The sequence below is a fragment of the Morone saxatilis genome, unplaced genomic scaffold (assembly GCF_004916995.1).
Source record: "Morone saxatilis isolate NCDOM2014 unplaced genomic scaffold, NCSU_SB_2.0 Contig5, whole genome shotgun sequence".
Taxonomy (NCBI): domain Eukaryota; kingdom Metazoa; phylum Chordata; class Actinopteri; family Moronidae; genus Morone; species Morone saxatilis.
Window position 1 is genome coordinate 16601880 of NW_023340095.1, and position 15237 is coordinate 16617116.

Sequence of the window (15237 nt, forward strand, 5' to 3'; positions counted from 1 at the left end):
CAAAAAATAGCAAAAATAGTCATTTGAAGATATCTTGAATACCACATTTGCAACCAACATGTATAGATAATGTCTTGTTGACTAACATGGCATCTTTGCCAGGATAAGGGTAAAATGTTTCAAGAATGACAGAACTTTAAACTTTTGCAAAACTTTTTAATTATTGAGTAACATCAGATGTACTTGCATTGTTTTTTTTATGAACAAGAGGGAGGGATCGCCCCACCTCTAGTTGAGACAGAAACAAAATTTAAGTATTGGCAGTGTTGCAATACAGATGCAAACTTTAGTGTATATCGTAACACAGCTATTTACAGCTTAATCAAACTTCAACACTTTCTCTTTAACACCACAAACAAAAATCCACTTCTTTATCAACTTTATCAGTTACAAATTTCAACCCATACACATCAATGGACTCGCCCTTTCCAACAAGAAATAATAATTTCAATGAATAACCACTCAATGGCTTTAAGGCAAATTAATGCATGTTTAGGCTTATAGGAGATTCAGACAAAAAAGGACGGCTTGTCAACTAGAACTTTAGTACTTTAGGATCCATGATAAAGAAGCATGGTGCTGAAGAAGGCATGGTCATACAACTGCTCTGCTTTCACAGACTTCTGGTGCTCCACTTGGCTGCCTGCAGTGCTGTTGCTCTCAGGTGAGTCACTGTAGACGAGCTGGCCATGGAGGATTTCTGCCGCTGGGTCACACCCAAATGGAAGCTGTGGTTGATCGTGACCATTTGAGAGAAAATTCTCACTGTGTCTTTCACCTGCCACTGGAAATGAGACGAATAGTCAAAGGGCATACACATAATTAAATTGTGACCACATTCCTGCTTCCATAAACATGAGAGATGCAGGGAGAAATTTTGTTTTGCACAACTATTATAAATGGGGCTCGAGAAGAAGTTTAAAAGCCATTATATGGCTGCATTTCAGCAATCATTACTCAAAAAGGTGAGCAATACAATGCAAAATACATTCTAGAGCCTTGTGTAATCCCACAAGTTAGACCTGAGACCTTGTTTTAAATAGGTCACATCCTGATCTGTGGCTGCTTTGACATACAGTTAGTGCTGTATGACACAGTGACCTAGTTCTGTTTCCACAGTGGTATTTAGGCTATTGCGTCAAGTCAAGAAATCTTAAATCTTCCTGACGTGTTGGCACGCCGTAATCCCAAACCCAACATAATGAGCATATGTGATTTAAATTAGAGAAGTCTCGCCGAGTGAAGTTAGGTTTGTAACTCTTACTTTGCTTTATGATGAAAATTATTACACTTTTTTTTCACAAGCCAGTAAAAATGCTTATAAGGGCAGGACTTAAGAGATGCATGAGAATACATCAAGAAAACAAAAGTCCACCACAATCACGTTTATAAAATGTATCAACATTTAATGATTTCACACAATCAGATACAAAGCTAAACCTGCTCATTATTAAGCATTGGAAGTTTGAAACTGATACACTCAAACCTTCTGGCGTGGAAAACAAAATAAGCAGACACCACCTGCAACATCAAATAGTACTACAAAATACAGAAAGAAGAAATCATTTCCCTTACCAGTATCTATAAAAGTTTAAAATAACATACATTGAATAATTGTTCAGCTATTAAATAAAGCTCAAGAAATAAGGCTTTTTGCAAATCCATGCAAACTGTCTTGAGCACTACTTTTTATTCATAACTACTGATTGCAAAACGGCCAATTACCAAATTTAAAAAAATCAGACTGGGTATTATTATATAACATACATATGTGCAAGCCCTGCTAGTTGCCTAAAAACGTTGCTAACATGAACAATAAACATTCACCATATTTAAGAATCAAATAAGCAAACAGCAAAAATGAACGCAAAGGAAAAAATAAAACTGAGGAATAACCAAATTTCAAGCCCATGGACCACTATGTCTCAGTACATGACATCTACAAACTACAAAAAAGCTGCACAGTGAGTTATTTATACTTTACGAGCTACATTCATGTTGGGATATGCTTTGGCATAAGGTCATTCTTGAATACAAAACAGCGTCAGCTAATATGTGGTAGCATTTAACTGTAGGAGAGATTTCCTCAATGTGTATTAAAATATTCTAACATAAGTGTCATCATCAATCAAGTATTATTTAAAATTAAAGAATTTTTCATTTAACTCATTAAACTCAACTAGAGAGGAAACATATGCCCAAAGAAAACATCCACTCATTATTTAAATATTACATTTCATGTGTATACTAATCGCACTTATTTTATCCATCTCTCTTCATAAGAGAATTAGAAAGAAACTTTATCTAACCTGTTCGGGATGAGCAATTAACAACTTTAGCCATTTCATACTGCAATTCACCAACATTCCCAGCTCAAGGCCAACACTAACATCCTCAGGTGATCAACAGAGTTGCCCATATTCCAATTATGCAACAATGCATAATTTGACAAGCAATAATTAAGACTGATTTGAAACGTGAACATTCAGCCAATATGACTTACATTTGCACTGGTGACTGCACCATGTCGGGGGAATGCCAATCATTTTGTGTCATCTAAGATGTCGCTGTATAATTGTGCAAAACAAAACTCATCCTTTTACTATAAAACATAAAAAATGAAGGACTGCACAATGATTATCTGTATAACTGGACGGATGCATTAAATAGAACTGTATAACAAAGAAATCTGAATAATTTGATCCATCCAAGTATAATAAGGTACATGGAAGTAGAAAATACAGCACACACACACACACAGCTACTCATCTTTCAAATGTGGCTCACCACCAAATCAAAACAGATGTATTCCTTTATGCATGTATTATGCAAAAAAAACATAGCCTGACAATACCAAAAAGATATACTGCACAAATTGTTACATTAGTGTGTGCCACTACACACACAAGCCCTCTATAAGTAGGCATAAGAGTTGGTGCAACGACAAGGGGTCTGCATTGACGCCACAGTGATGACCTCCAGCTCTTTAGTTGCAGGGTTCGACCTGTCCCGTGCCCCCTGGTCCTCACACTGATCCATGAGCCCCGGCCCTTGTGGTGGTGCAAACCCATTCAGCCCAAATGCAAAGGGTCCTGGCCCACCTGAGGTTACGGTCGCTGCCAACTCCATGTTCATGCTTTCCATCTGGGCCTCTCCAGCACCACCCAGTGGCCCATTCCCATTCAGCAATTCTAGTGGCATGCCCAGACCTAAGAGAAAGAGGGATGAGTACAAAAAAGAAAGATGGGAATGGTATTTAAAAAGATCTTAATTTTTTAACTTCAAACTTGACAGTAGGCCATGATCTCTAGTTGAATCTCCTGCTAATTCTGTATCTATGTCAAAGGCATTTTTGCCTTAGAAGATATAGGCTTACACCGGCGTATTTGTTTGAATACTTTTTGACATTTTGTGGTCCAGTGGCAAATTAAGAATCTCCCCTACTGAGTTGTTTTAAAAAATGATTTAAAGTCAAAGCTCCAAAAATCCCATTCAGGGAAAGTTTTTATCATCCATAACCATAGTGCTGAACCCACTTACGTTCTTTAATCAACCTACCATTTATAAATGACTAAGTCTTACTTACACACACACACACACACACACGCCACACGCCACACACACAGACCACAACGCACACCAACAACCCCCCCCCGCCCCCCCACACACCACACACACACACACACACGGAGCAGTCCTGTCAGTGCTCAACAATTCTGTGTATTTGTAGTCATTTTGTCTAGCATTACTGCATGTGCAGCCGTCTAGGCAAATAGATAGGAATGTAACTAACTAACTAACTAACGTACGTAACTAATGTAATTTGTTAGTCAAGTATCAAAATTCCATACAATTCACAATACTGGGTTCATGATACCGTTTTCTTGCAATTTTATTGCTATGATTGAAAAATATTGCTTTATTTTTAGAGAAACAGGTTCTCTTTATAAAATTAAAGAATCCTTTATTATTACTGTGGTAAGGTATAAACTGTGAAAAAAAATGCACATTTCCTTCTCTTTGTAATAGTGAAACTGAAAATATAACCCGTCAACTATAAAAAACAGCCAAACGTGATGGTGTATCCACAACGGGTTCACCTGTAGCTGTCATTTGTTTTGCGCCTACAGCGTCAACAGTCAACAGCGTCCACTTAAAAACGATATCGTGATTCATTCAACGGTTTGAACCTTCACAAATTTATACTGCACTTGAACCGTCTCACGTTTTATTGTTACATCCCTACCAATAGATGTTAAAGCTGAAGCATACTGATGCTATGTTAACTTTCAAAGAAACCTGGAAAAAATGTAAATCTAAAAGCAACTAAAACCAGATTTGATCACCTACCGTTAGCTCTAGCCTTTTTCACTGGATTTGCTTCCATGCCATCAAACGACCTCTTTCTGTTGGGCACGCCGTTCGAGAAGCTGCGACCCTGGATAGTGGGGTGAGCGGGGCCCCCATTCTGGGTCAGGCCATTCAGAAAAGCCCCATTATGGGACTGAGCCATGTTTTGCTGGAAGTTCTGGGCATTGGAGAGAATCTCAGCGCACTCCTGGAATCCCTGGGCGTGGGCCAGGTCAGCAGCAGTCAGCCCACTGGCATTCCTCATACTGCACAACGGGAAGGACGAGTGTTAGAGACACTCACTGTACGTTTGATTTACACAAATAAAAAAACAAACAAAACAAGACACGCCCAAGCGCGCACACACATACAGACTCAATAAGCAAGTATTCACACACACAGACAGACACACACACAGATGTATAGAAATAGCCTGTGCTGCTCTACTCTCTCACATCCTCTTCGTCATCCTCATGAGAGATGACGACTGATCCTTTTGGATCATTGGCATCTTCCATAGAACTTAAATCTTGACAGAGTTTCCAAATAATTAAGGAAACATGTCTGCTGCAAAAGGACATGATTAAGACAACTGAAGGTATGCACCAGTTTTTTTTTTAAATGATGATTCAGATATATCAAATGATCCACTGAATCCGAAAGAGAATTTATGTAGGGGATGTAAAGAACTTTGTCTCATCTGCAGAACAAATGTGACATCAAGGAGGATTTTGTACAAAAGGTGAAAGGCTGCCTTCATCTTCCACCGGTGATTCTGCTCAAGGATTTCTGCAATGCTGCATCCAAATTCCAGCCAATGACGTAGCCATGTTGCAAGTTTCAGCTGCACAAAGAAAACCTGGAGTGGTGCACGTGTCCACATGAATGCACACTGTACTGGGTGGGTGTGTGAGACGGAAGGCTAAAATGGAAAACAGTAGATAGCAGATTGTTGAACTCTTCAGAGACAAGTATGAGATCCAGAAGTGCATCATCCAAAGGAGACCAGGATGTGACAAAGTCGTATCTTCAGAGAAAACTCTATGGTTATGAAGGAGAATGAAAACAAGGACAAACTGCAACCTTCAACCATCAGAAATCCAGACGTCTTCTTCTGAGAAGGTGAAGCTATAAAGAAGACCTAGTCTTTATCTTGTTTCAAGAAAGATGCACAAGAGAATGAAGAGAATGACAAATAAGAAACACCTTTACTACTAGAAGAGGCATTTGTGCAACCATTCGTAACTCCAAACAGAGCATTTGCACACGTACAGTTGTCTTAATCATATCCAGTTGCAGCAGGAATAGCGTGATTTTCTGTATGCAATAATGAATGAGCAAACAGAGCTGTGGCACAGGTTTTCAATTTCCATACTTGCACTTGAGTGTGGAAGCAATGTCACTGGAAAATAAAATGCTGACAGATAACTAATCTTATCAATGCAATTAAATACTACTACGTAAATTAGGAATAAACTCTTATCTGTATTTAGTAAATAAATAGTTGGATATAAACAGTCATTAACATGCAGGAATGAATGTCTACCTCTAACCAATAAGGGCCTTTTAGCTTAATGATGAGAATTTCTCTCCATGGGCCAATTACAAAACAATACTGCACTTGTTCTGTCTAAATGTCATCACACTGCAGAATGAGTTTTCTGCACCAACAACCGTGTCTTTGTCCAAGAATTAGAACTCTGGACAACATCCAACTTTACATTTACTATTAAAAAAATGTGACAAAAAATTAAAACTTACCATCCGTAGTCACCTTTCCATACACATAAATGCGCCAGAGAATAGGTAATGTCCATTTATAGTGAAAGATATGGCATACTTGCTATCTGCTTTAGGAACTGTATAAATAAACACTATGTTTTGTTCTATTCTATTTTATTTAATTACTTACTGTTAAGTTAAAACCAAGTGACATTGACTTTCACACTGAGGCAGAATTTTAAAGTACACAGTTTCTGTTTGGTCATTCATTTTAGTTCAGACATTGTTCTTTCTCTGCATTTTTATCTAAACAGTTGTGCAAAAAAGAAACATTTCAACAGCTAGTGCACATGAAATACATTGTATAAAGAATTTAAGATTGAAAAAACAAATTAAAATCACACAATAACTTGTTGCACATCCCGTCCCCTTCAAAATTAACGCTTCCAAAGAATAATTCCAAGAGCTTACATTTATATCTAGAACAATTTTGTGGTAAGGTAGATAGATCAGTCTCACTAATGAATAGAAATTCTACTATTTAAATGTCAATAGCTGCTGTTTTTAATCTCAGTCAATTCAACAATTTAGTACTCAAAACCAAACAGTTCTAATAAAAAAGAAAAAGCTTTTGAGCATATCTGTATGGAGTACACTAAATCAAATTTAAGGACCTCACTATTATTTTATCCTTCAAACAATAATCAGATACTTTCAACTATAAAATTATTTTAATGTTAAATGCTACACAAAGCACTTGTGGTACTTGTCCAGAGGAAGTCCAGCGGTTAATTCTGCAGCCTCTGGAGCCATGTACGCTGACCTCAGATTAAATCCCACCAAATCTTCCCAACCCTCTCTAAATAAATTCTTACTGAGAATGACCGTAAAAAGTCAGTTCAGGGAGTAAAAGATATAATTTTTATTGACAAAACAGTCACAGAAACTCCCACAGATTTTGGGCCTTGTTTTATGGTTTGGCCAAAACAAGCAAGGAGGGTTTCAAGTGCTGAAGTGTTACAACAGCAGATGTTATGGAACATTTTTGGATATACAAAAAGACAAACTAGACTATCTGAAACAGGACAAAGTGTCCATACTTTCTCCTTCTGATAAACTTTCTATTTACTCTCACTAAAATTCTTCACTAAATCCCCAACTCTCTCATTGAGCTTTATTCTATGCTGTACCTTAACTTCCAACATTATTTCTTCAATGTTATTAGTCATAACTGCATAACCAATAATCCCTTTAACAATATCATATAAACAGTATTCCTTTAGTGAGACATGACATCTACATTAAGCACTGATCCAGAAAACATGGAGTGCACTAGTTGACCCAAGTTTGATAAAGAAATTTAAAAAGGAAGCGTTAATTCTTTTTAAATGCCTGGTATGCTTTGCTTTTCCGTCCTAAGCACACAATATGTATCTTCTCTAACTATCGTCTAACCTTCCAGTGGCAGCCTATTATCATGCTACATGTTGACATGGGACTCACGTGATTAAACCTGTCCATATAAAGGGCTCCTAGGTTAGTTCACATAATCAAAAACAAATCATAAAATAAAAACAAAAGACTAGATACAGGAACAATCATGGATAATAAGCAAAGCATGCAGGTCTAAAACTTTAGTTTTGATTTATAAAAACCTAGCATTAAAACCAATCACCGCAAGAAATACCTCAACAGTTTGCCAGTGTGTAGATAGGAAGCGATAGTGAGAACACTCAATGCCACAACAGTGCGGCTATCCCAGGGAACGGGGCAGACTCAGCAGTGTCTATTCTCCCCCTTTCTAGGATTACTTGAAAAAACCAAGTCATTTCCAATTCAATGGCTGCAAAACATTAAGACGTACGGTTCCGTTTCTGTTAACAGTATAGAAAACTTTTTTTTGTAACTTATTGTCACTTTCATAAAAGAAAAGGTGACAAAGATTAGATGTCAAAACAGACTATGATATTGTATAGGGTTAATACTGTGACATACAAAGGAAAACATTTCTGTGTATCAGGTAAAATATTTGGAACAGTGAAATGACAGTGAATAACCATTGCAACAGGATGATTGTTAGCATTACACAGTTCAGTACATGATGCTATGCAAATCTAACCCATCTCACTCAGATGTTCAGCTGCTCTAAGCCTCTGTCTCTGCACTACTCTCATCACCGACAGCCTCCAAACACTTTCCTACCTGCTGCTAGTTTACTAATGGACCTCTTTAACACTTTGAGGCTCATGACAAATAATAAAAACCTTATTTTAATGATACTTTTGGTACTAAAAATTTAGATTTTAGGGCGATAGAAATTAAAAAAATGGTAATTTATTTGAAAATGTTTTTAATGTCAAAGATTGTTTTAACACATCTAGAGGACATTGTTTTTTTTCTGTTTTTTGACTGTTTATACGAGAGATTTGTATTTAAATTGCACATGGTAAAGTGAAGTGACCTTTTTGCCACATTGAGTGGAATGTATTTTAATTATATTTTGAATATTTTATCTAGGGGAAATTTTCTTTAATTAAAGTATGTAAAGTCTAATGTTGTATCATTTTATTTATGAATTCATATTAGGATTAAATGGTGAGGCAATAAGAGGAAGTGGGCAACTTAAACCAGTTTCTTCAATAAGGCTGGGTAAGACAAAAAGTTCCAGCTTTACCGTCTGATTTCCCACCGGAAAGTTCTTCTCACTTTGAAATGTGACAAATATAAGCATCACACTTCCCTCTTCTGTCATTCAAATAGATTTTTCCTTTCGTTTGGTTCTGCAGTACAAGCGCATGCAAGGAAATGTTGCTCTGTGTAAATATGTAACAATGAAATAGGGATATCAGTATGAAGGATACAAGTGGTTGGGCCATAGGAAACAATATGATAATAGATAATATCATGATACCAAAGATGGAGTAAAAACTCAAGTTCCAGTTGACCTCGTGTACATTTCTGCGTAGCCGACATTTCATGAAAATGTATAAAAGCCTCTGAGGGTGAAAGCTTTAGTTCATATTTTGGACTCTGAAATGCATCCAAATATTTTAAAACAGATGAGTGGTATCAGGCCCCTGACTCAAAGCCACTGTCAGCTATCAGGTGCTGCTGGGCGATCATTGATCATCTGGGGCTTGTAGCTGTTGTCCGAACACAGTAAGCTCTTTTTTGGCAGCCATTCAGCGAACTGAGTGTGTTGAATAAGTGGTGGGGGCAGATGGTGGAAGAGCTCTCTGAACTATCTATTTACTGTGGTTTCTCCTCACTGCTTACCTACGTCTCTTCTTTTCTTCTCCAACAAGCAAAAAGGCTGACAATGCCAGTGCAAAGAAGAGTAGTCACAGCTGCGAAGTGCATACAGTTAGACCATCGACTGTATGAATACAGACTACAGTGACTAATCATTTCCTCTCATGAGGACATTGGCCAGCTGACCAGACGCAGTCTTTCAAGCGAAACAGAAAAACTCTTTGAGGTGAAGCAAAGAGTGTGATCAGAAAACGAGAGCCCTTTATTCAAGAATATTTTGAAAAGGACTCAAAATTGTTGGCAAAGGGGATTCCCAGCAAGAAAAAAACTGTTTAGTATCCATATAATTAGTGTGATGCAGCAAATCCGGTTTGTGTGAAGCCAAAAATATTGGCTGTTGAAGGTTATATTTCGAGGTTTTTTTTTAACATTTGGAGGCACTGGTTTTAATTTGAAAACATGACTATCAATATTCATGTGAGTTTCTTATGGATGGCTCTGAAGTTTCAATACAGAATAAATGATTAAACTCCACTTGACAGATCTGGAACTACAACTGGGAACTGGAGTTTATCTATTGAAATACTGGACAAAACAGACTCCATTAAAGTGTATTTATGTGTGTATGTCATTGAGCCAGTGGCAGTGTTTGCCAGAATGCTGTTTGCCTGGTATTCACTCACATTACAAGCAAAGATTTAGGAGCCTTAGTTCCTTTGTAGCTTTCGCTATAATGTAGCGGATATCCCTTTAGGGTGATCATTGTCGTCTCAGTTTTGTTGTGCAGGTCAGACGTACTTCTTAGATGTGTGAAAACAAGGAGCTTAAAGCTGTCTTCAGACATGAAGCCACCCATCAGAGATCTAGTGTTTATTTCATATTCATAAAGCTGAAATAAAGTTTAAGTTCACTTCAAATTGTGATGGCCACTGTACTGGGAAATTATTTACACAAGTGTAATTTATAATGTATATAGTGGATTTGCTGAAATAACATTACTGCAAGTCAAAAATGGGTTTAGTTGTAATTTTACAGCCCAGTTCATACTTGATTAACTACCAAATTTTCAGAATTTGTCTTGAACTTATGCTACTACTAAAAACAGGACAGTTATTAAACTGGCGTTTGTGATGACTATATAAATATAGCAAATTATACACACATTTTTCATAAAATTATAACACTTTTCCTGTGTCACTCAACACAATAAACATAACACCCTATTTTTCTAGCATATCAACTGTAATTAAAATAATAGTTTTTGCATATATATGTATTCAATTAGGTTTGTTATATATGTATGTATGTATGTATGTTTTTAGACTTTTTATTTCATATGCACGTATTAGGATTATTTTTTTAGGATTTAGGTGATTTTATTCTCAGCTATATCCTATATTTCTATGATAAATGACTTAATTTTGAACTTAGTCTAAAGTTATTTTGTCATGAGCCTCATTCCCACCGAGTGTGCCTCAGTTTCCCTCCCAGTTGTGCCCCACTACATTTTTGGATTATTAAAAAAAATAAAAATAACTTGATAATAAACTAAACTAAATGAAATATCTGTGATCTGCAGGGGGAAAGAAATCACATATCATTTTCATCATAAACATTATTATCAGCTGATAACCAAATGCACATTACAAGAAATTAAGCATTTATTAAAAAACACGTCTGCATGACCGCATTGGATTTCATTTGTTACAATAGCCAAATCAACCAGGGGTTCATATGCCATAGAAAATAAAAGGTTCAACCAAGAGTATAAATCCAATCACCTTGGTCTGACTAATAACAATTGATGTGTCTCAGCTATAACAATCAACTACCCTGCAGAAAAATGATAACATTCTTCAATTCTTTTACTCTGTATTTGCATTCGATGTCACTGGGGCCATGTAGTCCAGGAAGAGATTATGAAATGTATTGTGTTGTTAAGATTATGATATAAAAACCAGAAGTAACTGGAGGAGAATGAAACTTCATCGTTCTCTCCTCATTCTAACATGTGCCTAATAAATAGAGCCAATAGTTCATTACGGTATCTGATCACATTATTTTCTGAGCTCAAACTTACAGGAGCACATAATGACAATTGTCTCTGATGAGAGGATAAAAACATATTAAAGTTACAGACAAACTGTGCAGCTATAAACTCCCTGGTTGTTTTGGGTCTCTGGACATTAATGGTATCAGGAAAAAGGCATACAGCTTGTTGCAAAAAACAAAACTGCAAGTAGAACAACAATTAATCTGACAAAGAAGAACTGATGAATCTTTGATTAAAATATGCTTTTAATGTTAAATGTTAGCTTCCTAGAATATTAATTATTCTGCTCCAAATGCCAACTTAAATGCATTTGTAACTCTAGCCAAACAAAACAGATTTATGAAATAGTATTTATGAAGTAGTATGAGTAACAAGCAGGTCAAAAAGTAAAGTTTGTATATCTGGATAGAATAGGAGTCTGACAGTGGGTAAATCAAGTGCTCAGTTTATTGAGTAGACTGACTTGAAATGACCTTTGAAGAATAACAACTATAATATGTTGAGGCATGAGACACTGTCACTTGGACTTGTTTTATTTCCCTGTGTGTCTTGGACCTAAATTTAAGAAACAAGAAAGATGGGTTGTGTCTCTTATGCCTTTGTTCATGATCATAATCTAGAAATGGAAACAAAAGCAGCTGCCAGTAAAAAGGTGTGGCTAAGCACATTATTCATTCACTTACTGAAATACCACTAAGAAATTATCTATTATCTAATAATACATTTAATACATTCTTTAACTTATTCTTTGTATCCTTTAAAATAAATGAGACCAGTAGAAATGACAGCAGCCAAAATAGTCTCGTCAAAACTAGGAAACCTTGGTCAGCCTAAAAATGTATGTAAGTAAGCAGTATGCAAAGTATGTATGACCTACGCCTTTTTTATTTGATGCAACAGCAATATAGCCTTTTCATACTGACATTAGAAGGGCTTCAGAAAAAGAGGCAATGTGCATTTGGTCATCTAGTCAAGCTGTGTATGTAAGACACTAACCAAAACAAATGTTAACAAAGAAAACCACACTCTAGACTTAACAAAGATCATGCAATTTGGCCTACTAGGCTAAGAACAGTTTATCAAACTTTACATTAAGTTGTCCTCATGTACGTGTAATACTTGTGTTGGATTAACAAAGCGGTTAGTTAAAGTCAAAAGGCACCATGCAGAGTTAATCATCTACTTTTATTATTAAGATGCATCTCTTCCTCAAGTGACAAAGATAATATCAAAGTGTCTGCTGAATGTAAATAAACGTTTTCTGTAAATCATCAATATGTCTTTGCTAATATTATTACACACAGAGGGCAACTTAATGCAAATTGTTGCAATGATAAACAACAATTTCAAGGATTAACCAAATGTGTCACATTTTCAAGGGAGCACCACCAATGTGATTAATACTATTATTATTAATTAAACAACGCAGCTCATGGTCGAACTGTTTTAAGCTGAGTTAAAGAATCACAACGGGTTTTGACTTGTAAACTTTAGCACTCTGCAACAAAAGCTAATTAAAATCAAACTCTTCAGTTAAAATTCCCTGCAATTAATAAATGGCACCACAATCACTGATTAAAAGCCGCAGGAGGAAGAGTTTAAATGTTTACACAATTCTTTGCTGAACAATTTTAAAATTGAACACAGGACAATGTGGTCTTTTATTGTATGCATCTTTAAAAGAATACTTCTACACTTGGTTTCGTCTGGTCCTGGAAGTTATATTAAATATTATGTCCAGCATTGTTTACCGTTATACATAGCATTCAGCCTAAAGTGATTTTGTGTAAAGTGACCATTTAATAGAGCTTTAATAGGCTTCCACCTGGCAGGGTACTGTATTGACAGTAAGAGTAAAAATGTAATGGTCCAAATTACTTTAAAGTTGCTATATTTGCATGTTTCACAAAGTGATATTTGTTTAATCTAACATTTAGACCTGTAAAGTTAATTTGCAGATCCTCTGACTTTCATTTATTCAACATTGTCGAAAGGAAACCGCATTTAAATCTAGCATTTAAAATGTCATCACTGCTCCTGATTTGTATTTGGTGGCGATCCCTTGCAAAGGTGTAACTGAGATGTTGGATAGAACAGAGGAAAAGAAATGAAGACACAGATCTGATCACAGGACTTACTCAGCTTTCGCTCCCCGAATCAAGAGAGCGTTGATACACTCCAGGCTGCCCGCACGAGCAGCCTTGTGGATGGGCGTCTCGCCCACATAGTCCTGAATGATGACAAAAGACAGCCGTTACACACAGAAAGGCGTGACTGTAGTGTGCACAACAACAATATTCAGAGGGAAAACATTTGTCTGTTTCATATGCTTTCAATTAAACAGCCTCTTTCTACAATTTCAAGTTTAAAAACAGACTCTGGGAACAATAACAGTGTGAATCTCTGCAGGGCACATCCTGCACTTTTCACCCCGACTTCACCACCGCCCACACACATTTACAGTTACACATTAGTAAGAGTGCAGGTTGAAGAGCGAGGGGGAGAGATTAAAACATAAAAAATAAACAATTAACATACACTGGTAAGCTGTTTCTAACCATAGTGTAATGTGGCCTTTGCTCAAATAATGAGCTATTCTATCCAAAAATCCTAGAATTTACCCAGGTTTTTATTTCAACACATGCGGAGCAAATTTTTAGAAATGTGTTTCATGACGACGGCAACATGTTATGTCATCGTGACCTACTAATCTGATTTCTCTCAGCAGTGCAGCGAAGCACAAAATATACCCCCAGTGCATGGAAATACACAAAGAGGAGAAGACGGGACGAGCACAGCGCCTAACAGTCTGAGAGCAAGCATCATAACATGTGATAGATTAACATAACCTGGATAAAAGTCAGGAGGGGGAGCGAGTAACACTACACTGCGAGGGTCCTGACCCCATTTTAGAGTGATCCTCCTTGATGGGATCAGTCTGAGCTCAACCTCTCACACCGCTTTACTCTTCCTGCTCACGCATGTGTCCCTCTGCCTGTATAGGTTCTCTGTTAAACATTAAAAGTCAGGTTGTCAAATGTTCAGTCGCACATTTTCTACAATCCCTTTGACACGTACGCTTTGTGAAAGATCAGGTTTACCAGCATCTCTCCAGGAAACGTCGACAAGAAAAATTCCTCTTAACTTGGGTGAATTAAACTGAAGCGCTTAACTCCCTGGAGTACAAGTGTAGAGTGCGCGTCTGATGTCGTACCTGTCTGTTAATATCTGCACCAGCTTGAAGTAGCCATAACAAACACTCAGGGTGGCCCCCGAATGCAGCAATGTGAGTGGGCGTCTGTGCAAACCTGGAGGTCACCGCATTCACACCACAGCCCACCTGAACCAGACGCATCACACACTCCAACTGTGAAGAGACGAGGGAAATGCAAGTCAGACACATTATGAGATACGTGCAGTGATTCATTCAGTGTTTTGTTTTTTTAGGCTGGACAGGTATAGACAAGTGTAGTATAGTAAGCTGCTTGCAGTCAAAGAATTGCAACAGTATTGTGTGGTCTGGCTCTTTCTCCCAGTCTTCACAGCTCTTATTGTGGGCATGCATCCAATTCCTGTGCCAACTGTAAGGCCTGCCCTTCCCAAAGTGTAGTTAGTTAGTGTAAAACAAATCTTGGCACAAGTTTGCGTGCGTGTTTGGGAGAGGTCGATAAACAAGTTTGTTAGAAATGACTCAATGAACGTTGACTTGGAAGTTTGAATCAACAGCACGTTATTAGTATAAAAAGACTAACATTATATAGAAATACACTGAAAATGAATTACTGCCCTTTTCCACAGTTTTGCGCTCATATATAACTTCGCTTTTAAATTATTTTAACGTTAATGTTTGTTAATATCAG

General features: G+C 37.0%; 1 protein-coding gene across 1 annotated transcript in view; it reads right to left on the reverse strand.

Moving 5' to 3' along the window:
* Positions 1–135: 135 nt before the first annotated feature.
* The window catches only part of ankrd10b (ankyrin repeat domain 10b), a 15978-nt gene continuing 876 nt past the window's right edge, over positions 136–15237 (reverse strand). The window contains exons 2-6 of the mRNA XM_035676695.1: positions 14592–14744; positions 13516–13607; positions 4351–4616; positions 3102–3209; positions 136–784 (exon numbers count right to left, since the gene is read on the reverse strand). Of these exons, the coding sequence (XP_035532588.1) occupies positions 552–784; positions 3102–3209; positions 4351–4616; positions 13516–13607; positions 14592–14744 (852 nt within the window). The 3' untranslated portion in view covers positions 136–551. The remainder of the gene's footprint in view (positions 785–3101; positions 3210–4350; positions 4617–13515; positions 13608–14591; positions 14745–15237) is intronic.